This window comes from Sus scrofa, chromosome 13 (assembly GCF_000003025.6).
Source record: "Sus scrofa isolate TJ Tabasco breed Duroc chromosome 13, Sscrofa11.1, whole genome shotgun sequence".
Taxonomy (NCBI): Eukaryota; Metazoa; Chordata; class Mammalia; order Artiodactyla; family Suidae; genus Sus; species Sus scrofa.
In genome coordinates this window covers 179,434,364-179,461,666 of record NC_010455.5, presented here as the reverse complement: position 1 = coordinate 179,461,666, position 27,303 = coordinate 179,434,364, and the positions used below count along the sequence as shown (strand labels likewise).

Genomic DNA, 27,303 nt, shown 5'->3' with positions numbered 1-27,303 from the left:
TCTAATGGCAAAAAGAAAGACTGCATAGATTTATATAGAATATAAGGACTAAACATGATTTAATGTCACCAGAAACAATTATCTAAAATATGAATTTTGTTTTTATTTAATGAAGTTCCCATTGTGGCTCAGCGATAATGAACCCAACTAGTATCATGAAGACATGGGTTTGATCCCCAACCCTGCTCGGTGGGTTAAGGATCCAGTGTTGTGGTGAGCTGTAGTGTAGGTCACAGATGTGGCTTGGATCCCATCCAGATTCTACCCCTAGCCTGGGAACTTCCATATGCTGTGGATGTGGTCCTCAAAAAAATTTTTTTTAAAGTTACTCTTCTGTTGATAGCTATTTGTTTATGTAATAGCTCTGTCTTGGAGCTCTGTCACAAAATATTTGCTCAATCTAATCCATTATATTTACATGATGCAAAATTATCAATATTCAAACACAGGCTCATTTATAAAAAATTATCACCTATGAAATCAGCTTACTTCCACAATTCACCTTTTGTTAGAAATTTAATGAGTAGATGTTACACATTTGTTCACTGTCCATACCTCATAGTAGACATTACCCTTTTCTCATCATAAGACATAACCTCTACATTATGAAACTATCTCAGAAGGTCACTAACTTTTTGAAGAGAGTATAAAGAAAACTTAAAATATTATTTTAATTACTTAAATATACTTCTTAAGAATGACTTTGCATGAATTGATATTCTACTCCGCTTGCTTAAAGCTATTGAGTGATTTGTAATGAGATGACTGACAAAATCCAAATTAATAGTGTTGAAAACCATTACTAAAATCTGCTTCTTTTTATTGATATAATGAGGGAAGAACTCATTTTAAAAGGTGGTGACTATTGATTACTTAATGGCAGAAGATAGTGTGGAGAAATGGTGAAATGAGTCTATTCTGTGCCCTCCTAGTTAACGCGACCCATTATCCAGTGGTGGAAATCATGCTGTAACCCTCATTAATATTTAGTAGGCAGGACATAGGTTGGTTGTAGGCTACAAAATTGCCCTAGGCATAAGCTCCAACAGGGCTGTAAGAATGTTTCCAGCATATAAAAAAGTAACAGATTTCCTTGTGTTCAGATTGTTTATAAGCAAGACAAGAATACATTCAATTCCCTTTTGTGATTTCTAGGCAATGATGGCCTGGTGGAAACACCCACTAGGCAAGTTGAAGTGATTAATGCTCTGGGAGATCACTCTAGGCTAGCAAGCCCTGCATGGAAGACTATTTTCCAGAGTGGTTCTCAGTTTCAGTCCTTTTCCCCTCCTCTTGCCACAAGCTGAAGAACTTGTTCAGCAGGGTAGCAAGTCAGCCAAAGGCGTTAATTGTGTCTAACACAGCCATCATCCTTGGGGCGCAGTTCTGTATCACGCTGTCTATCAAGCTAACCCATTGTCACATGTTGGGTTCTTTTTATTTCAGCTCATTTAAAAGGGAAACAAGGAGTTTTAAAGATAGCTAGTAGGGAGACATAAGGATAAGAGTCCTTGTAAGGACTGAAAAGTCTGTGACTTTTAAAAGGACAATACAAAGCTTCATAGGTTACTGACTCCCATTTTTAACTTTTCAAATTACTAGATTATTTTTCAGTACCACCAGTTTACCTTGAAAATATTATAATCTTGAAATGAGATAAAGTTTTAAAGATAGAACATATTCTTGAGATGTATGGGTAAAGTCTGTAATATCCGATATCCATCATCCCAAACAATGTATAAAATTAAATAGTGAGAAAATACAATTTTTTGACTCAATGACTCTAAAGATTTTTGAAAATATATTTAGGAGAATAATTTACTTTGCAGCATATCAGGAATTGTTTATAATTACCTGTCTAGAATGAGTTACCTAAGAATAAAATTTTAGCCTTGCAGGCAAAAAGTAGGAGAACAAGTCTTCTATTAACATATTGAGCTTTCTCGCAAAACTAGTGAATGAAATTGACCCAGAGGTCTCATTGTAATTCTATGTTAAATGTGGAAAAAGTCAGTCTTATTCCCAAGCTTAGACAGTGTATGCCTAAATGCTCTTTTCAGTTTATTAATAGGTCTGTGCATATGCCTTTTCTTTCTAACATCGAATAAGAGAGTTTCAAATTATCAAGAGTTAGCAATGGGAAATGCATTGGTGTTATTTTTGGTTTTTTGACAAATATGATCTTTATGAGGCAACTACTCAAATACTTGTTTTTATTTGTTTGCTTTGTTCTTCCTTATTGGTTGCTTGGCTGTTTAGCAATACAGGCCATTTCCAAGAGTAAAATTAACACTATAAATTAAAAATAATTTAATAGATTTTCTTCACAGAGCTTAACACTATAACATAAACATACAAAGACCTTTTTTGAACTGTGAATATTACAATGTTAGTAATAGTTATACCTTCAGTGCCTTTAGATATTCCAGGGAGAAGAGCTTTTTTAATCCTGTATTTGCAAGAGACTGAAGCTTATTGAATCATAATCTAATATAGTTAGCAGTTTTATCAGTGAAAGGTACAAAGCCTAAATTTCCTTTCCTTTTTCTTTCCTATTTTATAGCGCAGCAGCAGTTTTGGGAATTTTGATCGTTTTCGGAATAATTCCATATCAAAACCAGATGATTCAACTGGGGTTAGTATTTTATTCCATTTTTCTGAATGTTATGCAAGCACATTAAGAAAAACTATGAAGCCAGTGTCATTTTGCAAATTACAGTAAGAAAAAGAATATATATTTAAAAACACATTTTTGCACATGTATTTGTGACAAATGAACAAACAATTATTTAGTACCTAGTACCATGCTGGGCATTAAAAGTAAAAAGTTATTTAAGAAGCCTAACAGATGTTTGGGAAGGTAGATCACCAGCTTAAGAAGAGAGTCACAATTTAAAGCAACACAAGCAGTCCCAAATTTTCTGAGCATTTCCACTATAAAACAATATATATGTTAAATGTTATGTGAGTTGTAATTACTTTAATTTAGGAAATGATTAAATAGCTTAATTGTGAATTTGTTAAGGAGAGCATAAGCCGCTCAGTTGCACTCTTACACTTCTGTACACATTGAAATGTCTCAGTGGTAACCATTTCATACACATTTGCAAACCATGAAAACTTTAAATGTAGCTTAAGGAAAGCTTCCCCCAAAATTAAATTTACATCATCATCATCATCACTACATTTAATTGAGCATTAACTGGGAAGTAGCACTAAGCACTTTTTCTATCTATAGGTAGAAACTGTTATTGTTTTTTTTAATCATTGAAGAAATGCATTTGAGTAAAATAACTTCTAAACCATATAGATAATAAATGACAAAGGCAGAATACCACATCTTGTCCAAAGTTTGCGATACTGTTATACTCTCTTATAAACCATGGGCCATCTGTGATAAAGTGATTGATGAAAGGTATAACCACTAATAAAATAGTAGAGAGGAGGGGTATATACTGAGAAAACTGAGAAAAGGGAAAATATATGTTTATCATTGAGCCTAATTCAGTGACCTCCTGTGTGATAGATTGGTTTTAGATCTTATGAATTTCTTTCTTTTTTTTTTTTTTTTTTGTATTTTGTTCATTTTTAGGGCCAAACCCGTGGCATATGGAGGTTCCCAGGCTACAGATTCAATCAGAGCTGCAGCCTCCAGCCTAAGCCACAGCCACAGGAATGCCAGATCCCAGCCATGTCTGCGACCTACACCACAGCTAATGGCAACGCCGGATCCTTAACCTACTGAGCGAGGCCAGGGACCAAAGCCACAACCTCATGGTTCCTAGTCGAATTCGTTTCCACTGTGCCATGGCGGGAGATCCAGATCTTATGCACTTCTTAATTATTCATTCTAGATATTGCATTTTTATATTTGTTTTTTTAATAAAGAATTCACTTTATCATTTCTCAGAATACCTTTCAGATTCTTATATATATCTACCTATAATATCTTTAAATATTTTTCTCAGAAATGGATATTCTAGGCAAAAAAGTGGAAAGAAAATGACATTATTACTTTATAAATACCTCCATTAGTACATATATATATGCATATGTGTGTACAATTTATATTACATGTCACTTTTTCATCTATATATTTACATATATAAAAACTTGTGGATAAACTTGTCTACATACATGGATACACAGATAAACTTATAGATAACAATATTGCCTATCAATATTTACAGAATTGTAAATAATATGAGACAATATATGTATTTAAATAGTGAGAAGCCTTATATAATTTTAAGTTATTATATTGTAGAAACCTTCAACTTATCATAATAATACATGGATATATTCTACTGCTATTAAGTTTATAATTCTCGAGTTAACCTATAAAAATTTCTTAGGCTCATTCAAATTCATTGATTAGTAACTGTGGCCTAGCAATTTGTGAAAGGATTTAGTGAACTTGATAAAATAGTTCACATGTTTTTTAGTAAACTATCATTCATTCAGTCAACAATATATATTAAACATCTATTCTATGATAGGATTTCTCTCACCACTCATAAAGTATTGTTGTAATATAGGTGAAAATCTTTACTTCATGAGTCCTGGAGTCTGGGGGAGAGAGATCTTAAAGATTTTTATAAATAAAATTGTGATTCAAGCTATGAAAAAGAATAGCATAGAAAACTATTAAAAATGTTGAGATAACTTCTTCAAAGATTTTGTAAAGAATGATAGAAAAACCTGGGGAGTTCCCATCGTGGCGCAGTGGTTAATGAATCCGACTAGGAACCATGAGGTTGCGGGTTCGGTCCCTGCCCTTGCGCAGTGGGTTAACGATCTGGCGTTGCCGTGAGCTGTGGTGTAGGTTGCAGACGCGGCTCAGATTGCACTTTGCTGTGGCTCTGGCGTAGGCTGGCAGCTACAGCTCCGATTCGCCCCCTAGCCTGGGAACTTCCATATGCTGCGGGAACGGCCCAAGAAATGGCAAAAAAAAAAGACAAAAAAAAAAAAAAAAAGAATGATAGAAAAACCTGAAATTAAAAATATTTGCGGTCCTTTTTTTAAGTTTAGGCTATGGTAAGTTAACATAGATAGTAACAAAATAATATACTTCCTTATTTATTTCAGTTTGTAATTTTATAATGAAGAGGAAGTTTATGCAGAGTAAAGACAGAAGGAAAAGTCTAACACTAAAATTTTAAAGTGTTTCCAAGTTATATTTTATTCAAGGCTTTTGAATTAAGCAAAGAATCTTTGCCTTTATAACCTTGAATGTAGAAATTAATAAAGTGCAATGAGGGCTTAAATTGGCTGTCCATTCGTATTTATCATAGGCAATTTGGGGTAAGATATGAAGCAAAACATAATATTGATTAATAATGATGTTAACTCTGTGGTTAAACCTTCATATTAAAATATTCAAGTTCACTAATGAGAAGTTTCCCATGATTTTTTATATTCAGGAAATATATTGGGAATGGTGGGCAGTGCTAGATTAGATGACTTTCAAGGGTCCTTTCTTGCAAATCTAGGATATTAAGCTATGTAACTCAAATATGTCCTCAAAAAAAAAAAAAACCAAACCATTCCAAAGTTTTATATAAATTTTGTTTATTCAAAAAATGTTGAGGGTCAGTTATGTTCTTGGAGGTATTCTAGACACTCAAAATGAATCAAACAGGTAAAGCCCCTAGTCTCATGGAGCATACATCACAGTGGGAGATGCAGGCAGTAAAACAAAATGAACAAATGAATATATTACTGGATAATGTCAAGTGCTTAGAAGAATAAATCATGATAAACATACAGGGAATATGGACAAGTGTGGGCTATTTTAAACAGGCTGATCAATCAGAAAATTTCTCTCCTATTACTTGACATGTGAGCAGAAACCTGGATGAGTGAAGGAAAGATCTGTGGATATCTAGGGGAAGCCAAAGGCAAAACCAAATACAAACCTTGATGGGAACATGAAAGAGAAGCAGCAAGGAGACTAGGATGGTAGTCTCAATTACAATTGTTTTCAAACTTTACCCTGTGTCCGAATCACTTGAAGAGTTTGTTAAAACACAAATTGCCCCCAAGTGATTCTGATGCTGCTAGTTTTGGATCCCCATTGTGAGAACCACTGCTAAGGTGAGCAAGAGAAATCTGAGAAGTAGCTAGGGGTGAGGTGGTGAGTATATTTTTTATTCCATGTGCACTCTATGTAATATAATGTATATTATATTATGTCACATTATATTAATTTTTTATAGAGCCTTGTGCTCTGTTAACTTTGTTTTATTCTGAGTTAGATGAGAAGTCACTGGTTTAATAAAATTCTTAATAAGCACAGGTCAGAAGCAGTCTAAACAAAGATTTGATTAGTATAGTATGTGAAATACATAAATATCTCTGTACTAATGACTGGAACCAGTTCATAATTAATATTGCTTGAAAATGGTAGAAATGTGCATGTTTCTCTGTGGATTTAACTCCAGAACTTCTTAAAAATTAACTATGACCACTTCAATTTCTATTAAGAAGCAAGAGGGTATTTTAGTGCCTATTTAGCATGGATAGATGCTACAGTCTTTCTAAAGCCTCCAATAAAATAACCTCTCATCTAAGCAGACATAATCACTCATTATGGTTTGTATTTAATTCTATTTTTTTTTCCATCACAAAAATAGGAAGGACTAAAGTGATTCTGCTACACAACTATTTTTTTTTTTTTTTTTTCCCACTGTACAGCAAGGGGGTCAGGTCATCCTTAGATGTATACATTGCAGTTACAGTTAAAAATAGCTAAAATTGTCTTTAATAATCTCAGATGTGAATTTCATGTCCTTCAACATCACAAGCTTTACTTTCTGAGTTTGTAACACAGGTAACTAGGCCTAGACACATTTTAAAGTATGTATTACATATCATATTGTTTGGAAATTTTGGAGGCTGCTGCATAGAATGTATCAGAAGGCCACAAATTTTGAATTTTGTCTCTAATAATGTTTTCAGATCAGTTCTTCTCATTGCTTTATTCTTTTGCCTTTTGTAACTAATTCTAACTAGGTAAATGAAGGGGAACCCACAAATGAAAGTGGAGAACAAAACAAAACTTCAAATAATGGAGGAGGCTTAGGCAAAAAAATGAGAGCTATTTCCTGGACAATGAAGAAAAAAGCGGGTAAAAAGTACATCAAAGCCCTTTCTGAGGAAAAGGTAAGTGTCCTCTGTTAATCACTGGTATTTTTCTTAATATTCAACAGGTTATTCTTCTGGACAGAAGTACTTGGTGGTTTATGAAGGATGTCAGTCTATTTACTCCTTCAATAACTGTGCCCCAAAGTTGGGTGGAAGAAAGTACTATCACTCACATTTTAATAGAGGAAACGGAAGACTCAGAAAGATCACTCATGTAGTATGTGAGGAACATGTCTTTTATGTGGTAACAAACATTAGTACTTCATTTCTTTGTATTGCCAAATGATATTCCTTTTATAGATAAGCCTCATTTTATTCATCCTTTCATCAGTTGATGAATATTTGAGTTGTTTCCACTTTGGAGCTATTAGAAATAATGCTGCTATGAATATTGGTGTGCAAGTTTTTATGTAGAAATAAATCTGACACCTACAAAAGGAGAGGAAGAAGAAGGAAGATCACTGAAGTTTCAGACTTTAACATTATTCTAAGAGAGCTTTGGCCAGATTAATGGGAAGTCTTTGAAAAAAAGGTTTCCATTAGAGAATCCCCACACCCCACCAGAATGAACACAAATAGTGGTCCCACTGCTTCATCATTGGAACATGGCTTCCACACAACATAGTATTTGATACAGAGGAGAGTATATGGGGCTATCAGTAAAGAAGGATCCCTTAGGAAGAGATCTGAACGCATATTGACAGTGTCACCACAGGTGGTCTATAAAACCCTTCCTGATCTGGCTCCAGTCTACTTCTCTGTGCTCATATCCTAATAATCTCCTTGCTCTCCCTCAGCTCCAGCTACACTGGCCTTGCTTTCCTCTGCATAATTCAAGCAGGTTCTAAGTGTATTTATTTTGTTCTTGCTGCATCTTTTGCTTGGAAAACTATCTCCAAGTCTTCATATACATCACATCTTCTTATCATTCAGGTCAAGAATTCAGAGCTTCTGTTACCTGATGGAGGAGGCCTTAGGAGCCTACTCCCTCAGTCCACCTTCCTACAACCTTAATCCCAGTAGCTAATCCTCCCACATCACCCAGTTTTATATCTTTCATAGAATTTATTATTCTTTGAAATTATCTTGCTCATTTTGTTTACATAAGCCTCCCCAAACACTACAAATACACACACACACACACACAACCTAACACACTAAAATGTACCTCATTTAAGGTAGGACCCTGTATCTTGTTTACCATGGTGTCCCCAGTTCCCAAAACAATGCCAGATACCTAGAAGGTATTCTACAAACTTGCATTGAATGACTGAACAAATGAATAAGGGAATGGATAAAAGCAGAGAATCAGACTGAATGTACATCATATGTGTATTGTGAAGTTTGATCAATGTTTAGAAATGCTCAAAAATGAGGATTATTGAATTATATTGTGATGAATATTAAGAGATTCATAGGTTTTGTTGAAATCATCTAAATCTGGAAAACATTTGAGGTGTTTTCTAGTAGATGTAATTTCTTTTGAAATTGTATGTCTTTCCTAATTTTATGCAAGATTTGCTTTTCATTTGACTAGGTGGAAGCACCGTATGAGATTTGTAAAGCTTCTTAGATAAACTCTGCTTTAGAATTGCAAAGTGTGCATGTTTTATTCATATCTAGCGATCTGGTGGGGTGCAAATAACTGACATGAAGCAACTATGCAGAGTTTAATCTTGTAATATCAGATCTCAAAGGATTAGTAATAGTGGTAAATAGATGATAAGGAGAACATGAAGAAATAAAAGTAATTTCACAGATAAAGCACACTTGTTAATGAATCTAACATTTCAGATTAAATAGTCTTGATATGATATTCACCCTAATTACAAAAATGAACTATCATAATTTCAGTTAAATTCCATAATGCAGAATGGTTCATTTAGAGAATTTTTCCAAGTATATCATAAAATGTTTTGCTAGAAATTGAACTTAAGATTAATGACACTCATATTTTATGTTGATGTAGTCCTAAGTATCTTACTGCTAAAATGTGTCTTGTTTGTTAAATCAATGCACACAGTAAAAGTCCTCAAGGAAGTCAGTTCTTTGCATTTAACTTCTGATATGATTTTCTGAAGGATGAGGAAGATGGAGAAGATGCCCTCCCGTATCGGAATAGTGACCCCATGATTGGAAACCATACAGAGAAGGGCTCCCTGAAAGCCAGTGACTCCATGGACAGCCTCTACAGTGGGCAGAGCTCATCAAGTAAGCTTATAAAAAGGAGGGATAAGATCCTAGCTGGGAGGTCTGAGTTAAGTTAATTAAAAACAACCGATTTATTTCCTTTGGGCTTCTTCATCAAAATAGCAACAAAATTCCAGCTACTTGATAAGAGAAATAGTGAAAGTGTTGGCTGTGTTGAATCTACAGAGTTGATATTATTTAAAGTGATGCATAACATTATAATTATAGATTATTTCAAAACTTTTGGCACTGTGGTCAGCAGGACCCTTAGGGATCTGTTTCAGAAAAGATCATGTTGGGAGATTAAATCTGAATCCCTAAAATAACATGTGCTAGGAAGAACTAGCATTGTCTGGAGTCCAGTTTTATTTATTTTTTTTAATGACATGAAGTATTCAAATAACCAAAATCCTGTTCTCTGTCTTTATCTTTTCCTTTCTCCTTCTCACCTTACTCTTTCTTTTTCTTTTCTCTTCCTACCTTTCTTCCTTTTCTCTCTCCCTCCCCTCTCCCTCCTCCTCTCTCTCTCTTTCTTCCTTTCATTTTTCTTTTTTTTCTTAATTTCTTCCCTGTCCTGCCCTCTCTCACTTTTTCCTTCATTTCTTTTTTCTTGAAGTATTATGAAAATAGCAGAACATTTGTATCAATTCTAATGTTTACATTTTAGGTTTATACCTAGCACTGGTAAGTAAAGAGTGAAGGATTATGCAAATACTAAATGGTAGGAATATCATCAATTAGGTAAAAAAAAGGAATCAGCATGTGTTCAACAGGAATTTTCTAAAATCATCTTTTCTAACAAAGTCACTCAGGTTTCAATCACATATTCTGCTAAAATATGTGAATGAAACTACTGATGCTATAGAGTGCTTTATAGTTTTTTATATGTATACTGTTATGCATCCCTCTAATCTTTCCAAGGCTTTTAAGTGTTTTTTCCAAAGATTTTTTTTCCATTTCATTTTAAATCAAATGCTTCCGTTATTTGACAATGGGTCACAAAGACCAGATGTTGCAAATATCTTGAATTTTATTCCTATTTTCCTATTGGCTGGAGAACAGTTATTTTGTAAAGAAAAAGCTAAAATAGAAACATTTGAGAGATATATTTTTGTATGTGTGAAGTCCAGATTTCATTAGTATTCATTTCTGCTGGAAGTTTTAAAATTCTAAATTGTGATGCCAAATGTGGGGGGAATTTTATTAACTGGAATATACCACAGAAAGCCAGGGGCTGGAGTGGTCATGGAAGGGAGGGCATGAGGAGATGGTGGTCCACTTAGCAGTTACCATATACAACTTAATTTCTGTGATTAGATGTGACTTACCTTTCATGTACACCAGTCCATATAAACATGGGGCATCTCTAAGGATATCTACCTTATTTCTATACATATTTGAATGAGTGGTAGAGACACTGGGGCTGTTGCCTCATAGGCCAGAGCACCAAAAGGCCACACTGAGGAGAAAGTGAGGTGACGACTGAGAGTGGTAGGGAGACTCAGACTTACTTCCACAGGGAGACATTCTTGACCTCAGGCAGGTATCATAATGGGGATCTCTCTTTTATTCCCCCTTTAGGGTTCAAAATTAGAAAGGAAGATAACCAGAGAACAAGAATTTGGGGTAGTTTTAAAACTCAGTTTAAACAGTGTAGAACCTTTAGGAGTACAGTGGAACACATCTCTTCCTTCCCTGACACTCATACAATAAGCAAAAGATGTTGAGATGCTGCCTCAAAATGACTTTTGGTACACAATAGGAAGTCTGGGACAGCATTTTGCTACATAGTGAAAAGTTTTAGGGAACTCTGTGGTCTTATGCTTTGACCATTCCTGATCAATAGCACACAAAGATCAAACTGTTGCTATAGGTTTCTGTCTTTGTTTACATGTACAAAATTAATTATCTGGCTTGTACAGGGAATGAAATCCATACTGTCTGCCTCTTTAGCAAGTATCCAATGCTCAAAGCCCTGTGCTACTGGATCAGATTATAGAGACTGGAGTAAGAAGGTGTTTGGGTTTTTAGTTGAGGAAAGAAAGGTCAGACTGACTGGAGAAGGATCAGAAATGGCTTAGAGGACAGAAGTCACTGATGGAGAATGACTGGGGGACAGAAACAGGGATCAGTCACTTAGAACCCCCCCGAGAGGCTGGCATCCAATGCTATAGCGTTATTCCTGCTTAGTTATGTACAGGTATTGGTTCAGAATGTAATGATCCTTCAATGAGAAGAGTTAACCTGTGCTTTGCCTTCATCAGGTGGTATAACAAGCTGTTCAGATGGTACAAGTAACCGGGACAGCTTTCGGCTTGATGATGATAGCCCCTACTCAGGACCCTTCTGTGGCCGTGCCAGAGTACATACGGATTTCACACCAAGTCCCTATGACACTGACTCCCTCAAAATCAAGGTATGTTCACATCATACCTGCATTCTGAATGTTTGTCTAGGGCTGGATGTGTGATCTGCTTCAGGAAGTGCAAGTATGGGGAACTAGGGGGTGGGTGTGTTCTTTACCACAGTAGAACTGGAGACTGGTTTACTGTGGTAGGAATTTAAACAAAATAGGGTAGGTGATCAGTTTTTTGAGGCTATTTGCAAAAGTTGAATTATGTAGATAATGCAGAATCAGAGCCTATTAGGGGAGAAGGAATTGCCTACATCTTTCTGAAAACCAAAATTCTCACAAGCTGCTGGAGATACCCAGTTCTACTTGATACCTGCTGGAGTAAAAATAATGAAGCCAGGGAGAGGGAGAGAAAATAGAAATATCAGTCAAGAGCCCAGCAGAACAAATGCTTTGGGAACCAGACTTGGCTGGGCAATTTCAGTATTGAAGTTGGTACTTGCAAATCCCATGAGTAATCTGACAATTTTCTCTCAAAGGTATACCCTCTTGAATCTCCTTTTCACTCTATCCTCTATGTCCCTTTTCTTTTGCTGTGAGGGCTTAAATAACACAAATGTATCATTATTTTACAGTACTGGAAGTCTTATATGTGGGCTCAACTGGATTCTCTTTTTAAGGTTTCAATGGGCTGAAATCAAGGTGTCAGCTATGGCTGTGATCTCACCTGAGACTCAGGGTTCTTTTCTTAGCTCATTGGCTATTGGAAGAATTCAGTTCCCCATGGTTGTAGGACTGAAGCATCTGTTTTCCTGCTGGATATAAACTAGAGGCCACTCTCAGTCCCCTGAGGTTGCCATGGTCCTTCCTATAACATGGCAGTTTTCTGCTTCATGAGCTCTGGGAGAAAGGCTCACTTATGCTTCAAATCTCTTTATTTTTAAAAATTCCTACATGTTTAAGTCAGAAACACCCAAATAATCTCCCTTTTATTTCCAAAATTAACTAATTTGGGACAGTAATTACATATGCATAGTCCCCTCCTGTCATATAACAAAACATAATTACAGTTGTGAAATCCATCATTTTCATAGTCCTGTTTACACTCAAGGGGAGGGAATGTTACACTAGTATACATAAAAAAGGTTTATTGCTAAAATATATTATAGATGTTAAATTATTCCTTTTAGTAACATAAAGTGCTATAGCTAAAAGACAGAAATTATGAATTTTCTATACTCAACACTAAATTGATGCTAGCCAATAATTATTATAAGTTATGAAATATTTGATTATTATTTAACATTCAAGGCACTCAGCTTTTTTCTTTATCCCTTTTATGGTATCAAATTGGAGTGAACTCACCTGGAGAATGAGGAAAACATTATTCCCCACAGTTAGCTCCTTATTCATTTCTATGAAATGATTTGAAATCTAAGTTCAAGTCTTGGGGAAAGGATGATTATAGCCTAGTAACCATTGTGGGGGAGGGCAGTAGAAAGGAATAGACTGAAAACATTTTAATTCACACAAGGTAGCTTTCACCATCCCTGCAATAGCAAGCCAATATACCAGTGCTGGTGCTGCCTAAGGGGACACTTATGGAACTCTCCTGAGACACAATAAGAATCCCAGAGTCACCACTAAGTAATACTATTATTTCCATCAAGGGCCTTATCCAAAATGAAACTGGATTTTTCTTATGACTTGTGGCTTTCCTAGAATATATGCTTTTCGCAAGAATATTAAGAAAGATACAGTAGAAGGCTGCTATGCTTCGAAACTTCCCCTAGAGCTTCCTGGGATTTCTAGGTCTACTTAGCTGATCCCATCTTACCCAGGATTTGATTCCCTATAGTTAAAGCAGAGAAAACTGGACAAACAGCTCACAGGGTCAGACAAAGACTATCATAAACTGGAAAGACCAGGTCTTTTAATTACATTAATTTCTACAATTACAAATACAGTTTGTGTTGGAAGGATACACATTCACATAGTATCAGGAAAAATATTTTTAGTAGCAGACTTAATGCTTTGTTTCTTTGAGGGTATATCCCTAAAAAGGCAAAAATGTCAGAATCTATAATCTCTTTTCTGGTGTAGAAAGTTATAAATCTCAAAGGAGTAACCTTGACTCTTAAAGGCAGAGTGTATTTGCATAAAAATCAACTTGATTTACTAGAAAATACTCCTGTGGAGTTTTCTGCTTTGGCTAGTAACTGGCAGCCTTCAGTCTTAGTCTTAAGTGTGAATAAAGAGAAAGACCAATTGGTTTGTCTATCCCAATGCACTGCATTCATTTCAATCCAAACTTTGCTGTGGAGCTCAATCTAAGTATTAAGTAATGATTAAGTATTAAATATTAATCTAGAATAATTAAGACGCATAATTTATTCTTAATATTCTTTATGTAATTGTTACATATTTGGTAAGCACAAAGTTCTGAACAGCTGTATTATTTTAGATGGATAAAATATTTTAGGTGGGTTTATTTTATACTGTAGATGAATTTTTCCAATAAATTAGAAGCACTATGATTTCTCCTTCTTCCCCTCACAAGTGAATCCCTCCAGGCACAATGGCTTAGGATTTGCTACATATATATTGTTTTAACAGGATGAATGAAAAGAGTATCAGTTTCAAACTCTAACAATTTAGGCTTGAGCTCTGCTTCTGCCACTAACTTCCTATAAGCTCTTAGGAAATTATTTAAAGCTTGCATTTCTTTTTATGTAATATTTAGAATAATAAAGATACCTCATATATATCCAAGAAGTGTGTTGTGAGCATAAAATGATTTAATGTATGCAAAAATGTTTTGTAAACTATAGGCTGCTCTACAAATATAAGTTGGTACAATACCAAAAACATAAACACATCATCAAATACATTTTAGGAGTTTTCTTCAAGCATGTTGGAGTTTTCTTCAATATTATTAATAAATAGTTTCCTTAAACTTTTAAAAGAAATTTCCTCTTAGACATGTTTCTAACTCTAACCCTCTTTAGCATAATGTCCTCATTATTCTAACTTTCAATGATTCCATTCTTTCTGCCAATTTTCAGAACACCAGAGTTTCTCTGAAACCTAATTTGTATATTTCTTTGCCTTTAGAAAGGAGATATCATAGACATTATCTGCAAAACGCCAATGGGGATGTGGACTGGAATGCTGAACAATAAAGTGGGAAACTTCAAATTTATTTATGTCGATGTCATCTCAGAAGAAGAAGAAGCAGCCCCCAAGAAAATAAAGGCACACAAAAGAAGTGGAAAGGAAAAACCCAAGACTCTGCAGGAGTTCTTAGAGAGGATTCACCTTCAGGTTAGCAAACCTATGACTTGTTTGATTTTGATGGCATGTGGATGGATTAATTGAGGTAATGGATCAGTGTTTGTATTGTTAAAAAGTAATTGACTTACATCAAGAGAAAATCTTGTTTTTCAAGAACAATTCATATTTATCCTTTATTACTTCCATTGTCCAAGGACAAGTCTTGATGGGCCATCCCTTGGACTAAATGCTAATGGTACCTGCAGTCAACTGTGATCAAAGTTGAGAAACTGCAGTGAAAAATGCAATACACTTGGGAGTATGAAAGACCCAGAGAAAATATCTAAATAAGAATGATAAAGAGAATATAAAGAAGGAAGGTAAAAATACATAGAATTGAAAGGGAAAATGAAAAGAAACATATTTTCTATAGAGCACAGATCAAAAGCAAGTCAAAAGAATATAACTAAACTTGTTTTTAAAGTAATTTGTTAGGAAACAGTGATCATTAAACCCCCATAATGACTGTGTTAAGGAAACTGTGTTGTCTATATTTATAATCCAATTATTTTATTCTATTAGAAAATGTTTATAAAATATCTACATTGTTAAATGGCATGCATATATAATATGCCTAGCCTCATTCAATTTTCTGTTTTGCAATCCACCTCTGAAATTAATATGGTGGTACTTTGATACTTTTCAAAATTCATCAAGACAATAGCCAATTAATTTTTCTTTAATGGTTTTTCCTGAATTATCTAGGGATATTCCTGTCTGTAGACACCACAGGCTTCCAATATTACTCTTGCTACCCCCCCTCCCAAAGTGGGGTATTCCTTGGAGGAAGCACAAATTTGAATCCTGCTTCAGCTACTGTTTGTTCTGTGACCTATGAAAAACCAAGGTCTAAGGAAGTGAAATAACTTACTCAAGAACCCGCAGTTAGATAGTTACATCAGAATGGGAATTTGGTGTTTTTTTATTATTATTATTATTATTCTGTTGTAATTCAGTGCTAGTGCTTTTATTTTTTTTAAAGAATCACTACACTTTCCCTTTTTTTAATAAATAAAAGGCTAGCAGTAAGTTCTTTCCGATTACTTAAAACTTTTATACTTCCTCTTACTCAGTTTCAGTAACTAAAATAAGGATATTATGATCAAGTAAAATAGGAATTTTTGAGAAAGTTGAAAAGCATTCAAATTCATTTTGAATTTTTATTCTGTTAGCGAGAACAGAGGTTACATAAATAACATGCAGACTTTAAAATCAGAAGCCTATGAATTTTAAACTAATATATACTGATGCAAATGATAGACAAAATATACATCCTGAGAAAAGGAAACAATACTTTTCCAAACCACAGTGCCTTTGTGCTTAACAAAAGCTTTTAATTAAATAGAGTCTGGAATTCCTTAGGTTTATATAATGCTTCCAACCAAAACACTAATTTTTCTTTTATATAAAGTGTATTTTTCAAATGCATTTTTTAACCTACTGCAAGAAGGGAGTGAGGGTAGATGTTTTTGCAATCAAGCAAACAAGAAGAGATGTAGAGCCAGAAATATTATTTAATATATTCTTTTAGAAACATTTTATTGATAGACTTAACACACTAGCTTTGTCAATTTAGCTATTTTAGAAGTGAAAAAGTGCCAAATAGGATGAATGATCCAGCTATTTAATTGATCTATGATTTAGCATTTTATAGATTAAGGTAATCATTTCTCCTTTACATTTGTCCTTCCAGAAGGTGAGAACTGTACAGCATACTCTTTAAATGCCCTGAGTTCATATGTGGAAAACTAGTACAAATGTTAAGCAAAAATTCCATTGGCACCTTTGGTTTCCATGCATGTCTACTTTTTTTTTTTTTTTTTAATCTAAAGAGAGCTAAAAATAAAATATTTAAATCTGAGTAGCTTATATTATTACATAATTTTTCTTCCCCACAGGAATATACCTCAACACTTTTGCTCAATGGTTATGAGAGCCTAGAAGATTTAAAGGATATAAAAGAGAGTCATCTCATTGAATTAAACATTAAAAACCCCGAAGATAGAATGAGGTTACTATCAGCTGCTGAAAATCTCCTTGATGAAGAAAGTAAGTATGCACAAAGTTGTCCCAGATGAAAATCATAGTTTAATTAAATAGTAAAATCATTAAGAACAAAACCCCAATTTTATTTACTGAGAAGCATATAAAGCATTCTTTCCCATAAAACAAATATTTTGTTATACACTTGGAAACAATTTTGATCAAATCTGTAATTAGAAACAGGACCTTTTTTTCCTTATTGGATTCAAAAAACGAAAGGACTTTTCTGGGTGCCTCATTTAGATCTCTGCATTCCCAAAGACTGGAGGAGTTAGAGACAAATATTTAGTGACAGAATGAGCCATTAGCGAGAAATGTCATATGCAACTTCTGTACAACAGCATAGAGCATGGCTCTGAGCTAATGAGCCTTCACGCCACACAAGAAAATTCATTTCATTACCATATAGTCACATCTTGTACATGTTTATAGTATTCTTTCAAAATGCTATAATAGCTTGCAAAAATATTCAGCACTCACTTTTATTATCTGAGAGAGTTCTCTGGATTTGTAAGTATAAACTAAAGATGGAATAACCCATGTAGATTCACTTCAATACAGGCTACACCAACTGGCTTTGTAAAGGTGGGGTAGCTTTTGTTTTTACAATTGCCTGATCTGAGCATTCTTCTTACTAAATCTGGCCAGCCTCCCAAAACCCTGAGCTCAGGGAGTGCCAAACTCTGCAAGGAGTATTTGTTAGAAAAAAAAGGGGGCGGGGGGAGAGGTATCTAATTTTAGACGAGAAAGCACTTAGGTCATCTAATCCAACATTCTCTTTTAAAAGTAATATTAATAACAATCATTAATTATTTTTAACATGTTCTCTAAAACTTTAAGCCAAGTCCTTTATATTTATTATCTTCTTTAATGTTCTCCATGTCTCTGTGAGTTAGACAGTACCATCCCCATTTTCATAATGAGAAATTGAGAAGATAAGTCACTTGTCCAAGCTCACACACCTAGTGAATTAGAAAGCTAAGACCAGGGTTTGTGAGGCTATGTTATACTTTCTAACACTATAAGTAGCAGCCCAGATGGAGAGTAAGGAAGAAAGTTATATTTAGGACCCAAGCCTCCTGACTGTCCCTTGGAGAGCTTTCCTATATCCTCCCCCTCATATGCCTCACAAAATGGCATAGTTGAACTGCACGTGTTTATTATCCACTGTCCTTTTGTCTAGTAAGAATTAATTTATATTTTTAGAAACTGTACCTCATTTAATCTTTACTTGTTGTCCTGAGTTTGCACAGATCCTCATCCTTTTTTGTTGTTTGACTTTTTTAATGTTTTTTATTTTATTAAAGTATAGTTGATTTACAGTGTTGTGTCAATTTCTGCTGTACAGCAGAGTGAGCCAGTCATACACATATATACATTCTTTTTCTCATACTATCTTCCATTACGTTCCATCCCAAGAGATTGGATAGAGAGCTTTTACATGCACCACTAATTTGAACCACAGAATTGAGTTTGCCCTTAGGCCTAGGAGTTTATAGGCATTCTTTGAAGTTGTGGAGGCTAGGAGGTGCAGAAGAGAGAGGAATCAGGTCACAGAGGCAGACATAGGTCAAATTTAAGAAAATAGCCTATTTACTCAGTAGTGCAGGCCAAAACAAAACTGATCAGTGTAAAGTGATGTAGCAATATCTTCCAAGTGAATGAGACAGTTTCTTTCACATCTCCGTCATTTCAAAACATAGCTCCTCACTAAGACATACTATGCTAAGAAGTAGATTCTGTAAAGTTCTTGTAATTGATAATTTTGAGTATCATCATCAATACTGTCTAAAATAAGTTGATGCTGAAATAGAAGAAGAATATTTTTTGAGCACTTGTAAATAATTGCTTTTCTTCTACAATAACATTCATGTAGATAATTTGCCCATTTTATAGATGAGAAAATATTTCAGAGGTGAATTTTTTTTTTTTTTGCTTTTTTTTTTTTTGCTTTTTAGGGCCACACCTGTGGCATTTGGAGGTTCCCAGGTTAGGGCTCCAATCGGAGCTGTAGCCGCCGGCCTACACCACAGCCACAGCAATGCTGGATCCAAGGCACGTCTGTGACCTACACCATGGCTTATGGCAACGCTGGATCCCTAACCCACTGATCAAGGCCAGGGATCGAACCTGCAACCTCATGGTTCCTAGTCGGGTTCGTTGACCGCTAAGCCACGACGGGAACTCCAGAGATTAATTTCAAAGAGGCCACACAGCTAGATTAGTAGCAGAGTTGGAGTTTTAATCAAAGGTAGTCTACTATAAATATCCAAGTTCTTTCTTCCACACATGCACACTGGTAAATATGAATAGAACAATGACTATTTGAAAATTCAAGTTTTCTACAGTTTTGTCAATTTTCCCAAGAGCTTTAGTTCAGCTTTCCATCTCAGAAAGCAGAAGTTGATATTTAAGTGAGAACCGGAAACTTCGCAATAGCATAACTCCCTGAAAGGTGAAAGGCTACTCTAGCTGCATTGCAATAGGATTTGTGAATGGAAGGGGCCAGTAAGCAAGGCTTTCAGCCATGAAACAGCTCAGCAAAGGCCTACAGAGGGAAAATCAGTCCACTTCCAAAGGCAGGGACTACTTAAGGTGTCCACCTAATTTTTTTATTTGCATCCGCATCTACTTTCTTCTTCTTTTTTTTTTTTTTCTTTTTTGTCTTTTTGTCTTTTCAGGGCTGCACCTGTGGCATATGGAGTTTCCCAGGCTAGGGGTTGAATCGGAGCTGTAGCTGCTAGCCACAGCCACAGCCACAGCAACTCAGGATCCAAGCTGCATCTGTGACCAACACCACTGCTCATGGCATCTGTGACCAAAACCACAGCTCACAGCAACGCCAGATCCTTAACCCAGTGAGCAAGGCCAGGGATGGAACACATGTCCTTGTGGATGCTATTCAGGTTCATTAACCACTGAGTCACTACGGGAACTCCTAACGTCTATATTAGCAAAAGAATAAAAATTTGTAGGTGATATATCAGAGCTAGGTGTAATTTTAAAAACTGACTCAAATTCATCCTTTGCAAGATGGGGAAAATAAAACTACAGTAGTTAAGTAGCCTTTTCAAGGTCACATATCTAGAACCCAGTTTCCTAAATATATTAGAAATACAATCTACTATATCCTGGTCTTAGAAAACAAAACACAGTATCTCCAAAGCATGATATGACTTTCAATGTTTAATATAAAAAAGTACAAATTCCCTGAATTATTTCCCTTCATGTAACTTTAGAAAACAGTACTTGAAGGTCACTAGAGGTTGATGATTTAATAATAGCCAGTAATGTACAAACATATCCACACTGAGCCAAATTCTGGGAGATGAAAAATGGAAAAAATGCAGATTCAACCAGTGTTTGTTGTCAGCATACAACTCTGAGATTTTTCTTCTTTTAATCTTATGGTCTAAAGTAGTATTAGAATATACATGTCAAAAAGATGCATATTGCCTGTTAGGCTATTCTGACTGAAAGCTATTTATCTTATATGAAACTGCTTTGCTCAAGAAATAAAGAAGAATGACTTCTATTTGTTGATAAGATGGTGAGTTGTGATGATTCGGCACCATACTGCTGCATGCTTATTTTTATCTATTTTCTACTCTGTGAATCATATCTTCTACAGCCATCCTAAAGATTAAATGCACAACCTTCATGTACCTTGAATGATAAAGACCTTGAATAGATGGCTGTATAAAACTGAAACATTATTAAAAACAAATGCATGTCATAGTCACAGGTTAAAAATAGTTTTTTTGTGAGTGTGGAAGAACGGGGTATGCAAATTGGCCAGGATTTTCTGTATGCATTTTATTTTGATCATTGAATGATATCAGTTTGGGGAACATCAATAAATTCCTAGTTTAGAGCTCCATTGCTTCTTAGGTGGGGGACTGGAAAATTTTGCTTTGCTTATCATTCAATAAAAATCACTCAGTATAAAAATTGAGCAGAGTGGGGACCTGTTTTGAGGACAGGAGTGATAGCTTTGAAATAATGAAGAGAAGACCACAAGCTCCGTGTGAGTCTTTAATACATCCAGAGGGACCAAGAAGATGAGGGATAGAACAGAGACAAACAGAAATCTAAGACTTGGAGCAAAAAATTTCCCTTTTAGCATTGTACCCACTTTGACCTTGAAAATGTTAACTAGATGAAACTTTTTTTTAGGTCACTGATTGACAGGACGTAAAGATGCTTCTCCAACAAGCTGATAGTAGGGCTAGTGATCACAATATTGCCTCGAGTAGAATAAGGACTTTGACTTCTACAATCCTAGGCAAGACCAGTACACAGATATTCTGAGTATTTTTCTCACGTTACTTTAGAACTGAGCAGAATTAGGCCACTGGCTCCTTCAGCTGGGAATCTAAATGGTTAGAAGCAGAAGAAAAATTAGGGTGAAATGCTCGGCCCTTAAAGAGCAGAATCTGTTTATTTTGTGCACATTAGATTTTCCCCATTTATCATCTGGATTTGAAAATGGTTTGTTTATTTTGAATAAATATTCCCAGCAAGGGAAAGGAGAATAAAGAATGTGTGTGTGTGTGTGTGTGTGTTGTTCCATAAACACAACCTTCAAGACCCTTTTGCCTTGCTGGGAAATGCCTCTTTAGAATAATAAGATAGTTAACTGCTGTTTATAGTAAATATTTTCATTTTATTCTGAACTTGTTTTTCTTTTCCTATATTTAGAGGCACTTTGATGTGTCTTAAAAGTGTGTCTATGAGAATGTGTACTATTGTCCTTGGAGAAAAATAGGTGATGGAAATATCTTGTCATCCCTATAGCACAGGTATAATTACATTTTAAATTGAAAACAAAAAACAACCTAGTAACAGAATAAGCAAACTATTCTAGAATCTGTATATAACATATTTTAGGAACTACCTGCAACCTTTGTTGGCAGTGCTCAGTGAGGAGGAAGGGGGAAGGGTGGGTGGGTTTTGTGCCAGGCTGTTGGTACCAGCTGTGGTCACAGCAGCCCCTCATTGCTCAACTATCCCCAGTTGTGCCTTCCTGCCTGCCTACCTGCCCAAAACAGTGCAGGGCAAATGGCAAGGCCCAGCCAGGAGCCTGGAACATGAGCTGCCAGCAGGGGAGATTTGTAGTTCCGCCAAGCAGCAGTCCAGCAGTTGGCCTGACAGCGTGCCAGTGTAGCCTGGTGCCTTAGCCCCTGACATGTGTGCCTGGTGTTTCCAACCAACTTGCCATATGATTTGGATCTAGATTCAAGAAATGTACAGCTTTTAAGAAAATAATGCTAACCATCCACATAGGCAGAATAGAAAAGGCACACAGACATTTTATTTTTATGTATTTATAAATATGCATTTAATATCTACTTCTAGCCATAGCCATTTTGCTTTATGCAATTTACTTTCTTCAGATTTCTCTTGGCTTTACCTCCCCACCACCAAGATTCAAATTATGGTACATGCCATATTCTACGTAATACAAAGAACAATAAAACCAGAAACATTTTTGTACTTCAAGCAGAGAACAATCCTCAGAAGAAAGAATTCATAGAATTTTCATTTCCATCACATAAGGAACTTATAATGTCTGTACATGTAGGACGTTCCTGTACTTGAATGCACTATGATTGTGTACTCGGCATGGCTTTTTAACAATTATCTTGGCCAAACAAGACTGAATCCTCTACTACCATGTGCCTTCCCAAAGCCCCTAGAACCTTGCTTTGCATTGAGTGGATGCTTGTAGAATTCATACATGTTGAATGAAGGAATGAAGAAATTTGCAGACAGTGAGCAAAACTTTTTTTCTGGTTATAAAACTTAAACTCCCCTGCAAAACTTCGTCACACATCAAAGTTTTTGTAACAGTCAGGGGGTGTTGGTATGTGTTGTCAAGATTAATTTTATACATATGCTAACCATGTATTCATATGAGTTTGCAAGAATGTAAATGAGTGCATTTCTAGAAAGCAGTAATGCAAAAACTTTCAAAGTTTAAAATGTGCATACTTTTGTATCCAGAAATTCCAGTGTTAGGATGTCTGATCAGCTTCTACAAATGCATAAAAATTCTAACTAAACTACTAGTTTTAGTTCAAAACTAAAACCAATGTGAACTTCCATTAATATTAATTTGTTAGAAGGAAATTAAACTGTTATGCAATAATAAAGTAGTATGAAGGTATTAAGAGAATGAAATGGTGCTGACATGAAAACATCCAAAACATATTAAAGGGAAAGAGCAAACTGTAGATCAGTAATACGCAGTCATCCTATTTTTGACAAATAATAATATATTTTAAAATAATGAAATTAGGTTATTTTTTCACCGTGTCAAATAAACAGGTGCATAAGTATGATTACGCATAATTTGACACCTGCGTTAAGTACGATTTGACCCTTGTTATTGTATAAGTAATACAATATTAATTTCCCAAGGCCCCTAATTTAGCATATAATGATAGTTTTTCATATTATTTTCTCACTTTCAAAAGTCCAGTATGACAACTCAATCAAGGGTAAATATTTCCTGGGACCAAAGCTTTTCATGGGGATGTGTGCTTGGGCAAAATGGCAGCCTAATGTGCTGTCCCTGTAGGTGCTGAGTGATTGGATCTCGAATGAATGTGCCTCTGCCCTACTGAAGGAGCCAGCATAGTGGAAGTGGAAGTTGCTGTGAGTGTAAGTGAAAAGATGTACTCCCCAGAAGACAGCCCATCAGAGGATAGACTATGATGGGAGATTGCCCCAAGAGGTTTCCTAAAAGAGGGAGGTCATTTCGACTCCATATCCCTCATGGCCTCAAGAAAACAGTAACTGGTTGATTTCCCATGAAGGGATTCTTGTTTTTTTTTTTTTTTTTTTCCAAAAGATGAGTTAGTATTCAAACAAAATAAATGTCAACTATTCACTAAATTAATATTGAAGTGTTCAGATAATTTAAGAATGTGGTTAAGATAAAACCAGAAAAAACTAAGAGTTACACCATATTGCCTCCTGATCGTCCCTCCAAGGACAACACTACCTCTGGACAAATAAACACAGCCATAGTTACCTGGAGACTGCTTGATTTGGGGTTTGAAGTGACTCAAATGGGACTACAAATGAGGCCAAGATTTTGAGCCATTCTAAGATGTATAAGCCTGGTTTTTCCTCTTTGGAGATGGTACCAGGCTAGAGAAAAGAGGAGGATAATACTTAATACTCAAGGCATATCTTCATTTGAATTTCAACAAAATTTCCTATTTGATCTTCTTTAGTTCATACTTCCTTTAGTGAATCTAAATATTACATTCTTTTTATTTTAAAAAGTTACAAAAATTTTGCTTGGTCAGATATTTTCCTATGCCCTCTTGATTGCATTATTTTAGAGTACTTGGCCTCAAGAAATAAGGCTTCAGACCTAAGGTAAACAAGACAATAAGGCCCAAATCTGGAATATCTGGGTAAAGAAAACTGGCAAAGTCAAGCGAAAACTAGTAGTTTACATTTTTATTAGATCTTTAACTTTCTAATATGTGAATATAGGGCACATTTCTCTCCTTAGGGCATGAGAACTTTTTCCCATAATTAGGATCTAGTTTGATTTCCTTAAAGCCTTCTTTACTTTCAGTATAATTGAGATTGCTTATACTTAATTAATTAAATGTTGCAACTCAATATAATTATTTTATAAATAATTATATTAGCTGTCTTATGTTCTAATTACCCTGCCACTTTTTTTTTTTCTTTTCTTTTCTAGGGCCAGACCCATGGCATCTGGAGGTTCCCAGGCTAGGGGTCTAATCAGAGCTAGAGCTGCCGGCCTATGCCAGAGCCATAGCAATGCGGGATCCAAGCCACGGCTGTGACCTACATCACAGCTCATGGCAACGCTGGATCTTTAACCCACTGAGCAAGGCCAGGGATTGAACCTGTAACCTCGTGGTTCCTAGTCGGATTCGCTAACCACTGTGCCACAGCGGGAACTCATCATGACACTTATCTCCATTGATAATGACCTTACTTTTGAACTACGGGCTTTATACAATTCCATAAATTTTTTGCTAAAATATAAAATATTTTAATATTCAAATTAGTTCTTTATGACAAAATTTCTCCTAAATATTTCTTAAAATAATTATCTTCATTATATAAAGTACAGAACTGTTTTGAGTTGCTTTCTCTATTTATGCCTGCTGTTAGCTAGTAGCAATTATGGGTACCCTTTATAAAAATATTTAATAATTCTCCAATATGCCTAGATTTGAAAATATATACATTTGGGGATATTTGCAAGCCATCCATGGGATTTATTAAAAAATAGTACTATTTAAGTATTTTTGTTCTTTATTAAAATAAAATATAAAACATTGTAGACAATGTGAGAAATATAGAGGAAATCTGAAATTTCAACATTCTCATTTGTGAAATATATGTCTATGTTTTTACACAATTTTAAGAATGGAATAATTAAATTATATATACTAATTTTTAAACTCAACCTATTGTCAGAAATATTTTGGTGTACAAAGATGAACTCACATATCCTATAGCAAGTCTGTAAGTTTGTCCGCAAACTGTTTCCTATTCCAGTGTGTTACTTGCCTCGTTAGCTCAGACAACTGGACCATGGGACAAAACTGATTAAGGTTATAGTTTCAATTTCTAGGTAGGCCGGTTAGCTTTACTCCGTTTCATGGCCACATGAAGGGACAAAATGACAATGTGGATATATTAGGATGAATTCATCCCCTCTGCTGGAAAAACCACCAAGACCTAGGTTTGTGCCAATCCCTAAGTCATTAGTGTCAAGACGAAGAAAAAAAAAAAACAAGGAGTGGAAAATCTTGACCCTCCAAATACAAAAACTGAATGTTAGTTTTCATTTCCATAATATAACTTAATGACCTGCCTTTTCTTTTTATAGTTACAGTTGAGGGGTTCCAGCTGATCACCTGCCTAAAATTATTGCAAGCCTGGTGGGAAGCTTTTGAGGAGGCATAGTTATGTTTTCACTTCAGTAGGAAATCATTTAGCAAATTACTGCTGTTCTGTAAATTACTGTGCAGCGTAACTTTCATACTGAGAAACTATTTCCTTTTACCATCAAAATTGCAGATGAAAGGTTTCTACAATAAATAACCTGTATTTAAAACAAACCACTCCTAGAATTTGGAGAATATGATATAGCACTTCTCAGGTGGAAACAAAAACAAACGCATTTTATTACTAATATTAAAAAATGACACATTCTCCGTTAAAGTCAGATTTTCATTTGTTTACATTGTGACCTTTTGAAGTGAACATATAGAGACTTCTGAGTATGAAATAACAAGCTAAGTACTTATTCTTTGAAAGGAAAGGAGCTAATTTTGGAAATCAGAGTTCTTTAAGCCTGAGTTTTATATTGTGTAAAGCGCCCCACAATCAGTGATCAACCTAAATAGAACACGGTTTGGGGAGCAGTTATTCATTATGCCAAGTCCTGTTTTGGATGTCAGTATGAAGGAAATGAATCCAGTTCTTTCAATTTTTTTTTTAATATAATGATTTTTATTTTTTTCCATTATGGCTGGTTTATAGTTCTGTCAATTTTCTACTATACAGCGTGGTAACCCAGTTACACATACATATATATATATATATATATATATTCTTTTTTCTCACATTATTATGCTCCATCATAAGTGACCAGACATAGTTCCCAGTGCTACACAGCAGGATCTCGTTGCTAATCCGCTCCAAAGGCAATAGTTTGCATCTATTAACCCCAAGCGCCCCATCCATCCCACAGTTCTTTCAATTTTGTGTTGAGGTAGTCAGCCCAAATATCATCCAGAGAAATATAGCCTTATCCCCACAACTATTCATACTCAAGAGGATCACACTCCAAACATGGTGATCACTGTTGATGCGGCAGGAAGCACTGCAAAAAGACTAATTCCTTTGGCCTTTTCCAAAAACACTTGCATAAAGGATTACAGAACTGGCTCTTTCATTTCACTGGCAATAAGACTGAAAAGCAGAGGAAGAAGAGAAAGTTTTTCTTAGAGAATGAAGTCCCATTTCAGTGCTGCCTTTTCCTAAAAGAAGGGCTTGGAAACAAAAATGAATGGCTGATACTCATAAAGACTAGTCAATATTAAGTAGATTTCCCCAAACCTAAAGGTTGTTATAACTGATAAAGAGAAAATGCTTCATGATAGCTAACATTTTAACATAACAATCACAACAGGTGTATATTAAAGTTAAAGCTCCTTATACTTAAAACT

General features: G+C 35.2%; 1 protein-coding gene and 1 long non-coding RNA gene across 8 annotated transcripts in view; one reads left to right on the top strand and one right to left on the bottom strand.

Moving 5' to 3' along the window:
* LOC102161811 overlaps nt 1-27,303 on the bottom strand; it is a 194,452-nt gene that overhangs the window by 54,169 nt on the left and 112,980 nt on the right. The gene's annotated exons all lie outside the window — the stretch shown is intronic.
* SAMSN1 (SAM domain, SH3 domain and nuclear localization signals 1) overlaps nt 1-27,303 on the top strand; it is a 77,866-nt gene that overhangs the window by 47,693 nt on the left and 2,870 nt on the right. For 2 of the 3 annotated variants that reach the window (XM_021070817.1, XM_021070815.1), the window contains exons 2-7: nt 2,564-2,635; nt 7,015-7,164; nt 9,228-9,357; nt 11,601-11,752; nt 14,804-15,013; nt 16,921-17,071. In XM_021070817.1, the coding sequence (XP_020926476.1) occupies nt 2,564-2,635; nt 7,015-7,164; nt 9,228-9,357; nt 11,601-11,752; nt 14,804-15,013; nt 16,921-17,071 (865 nt within the window). The remainder of the gene's footprint in view (nt 1-2,563; nt 2,636-7,014; nt 7,165-9,227; nt 9,358-11,600; nt 11,753-14,803; nt 15,014-16,920; nt 17,072-27,303) is intronic. The other variant, XM_021070816.1, reaches the window with a different exon arrangement.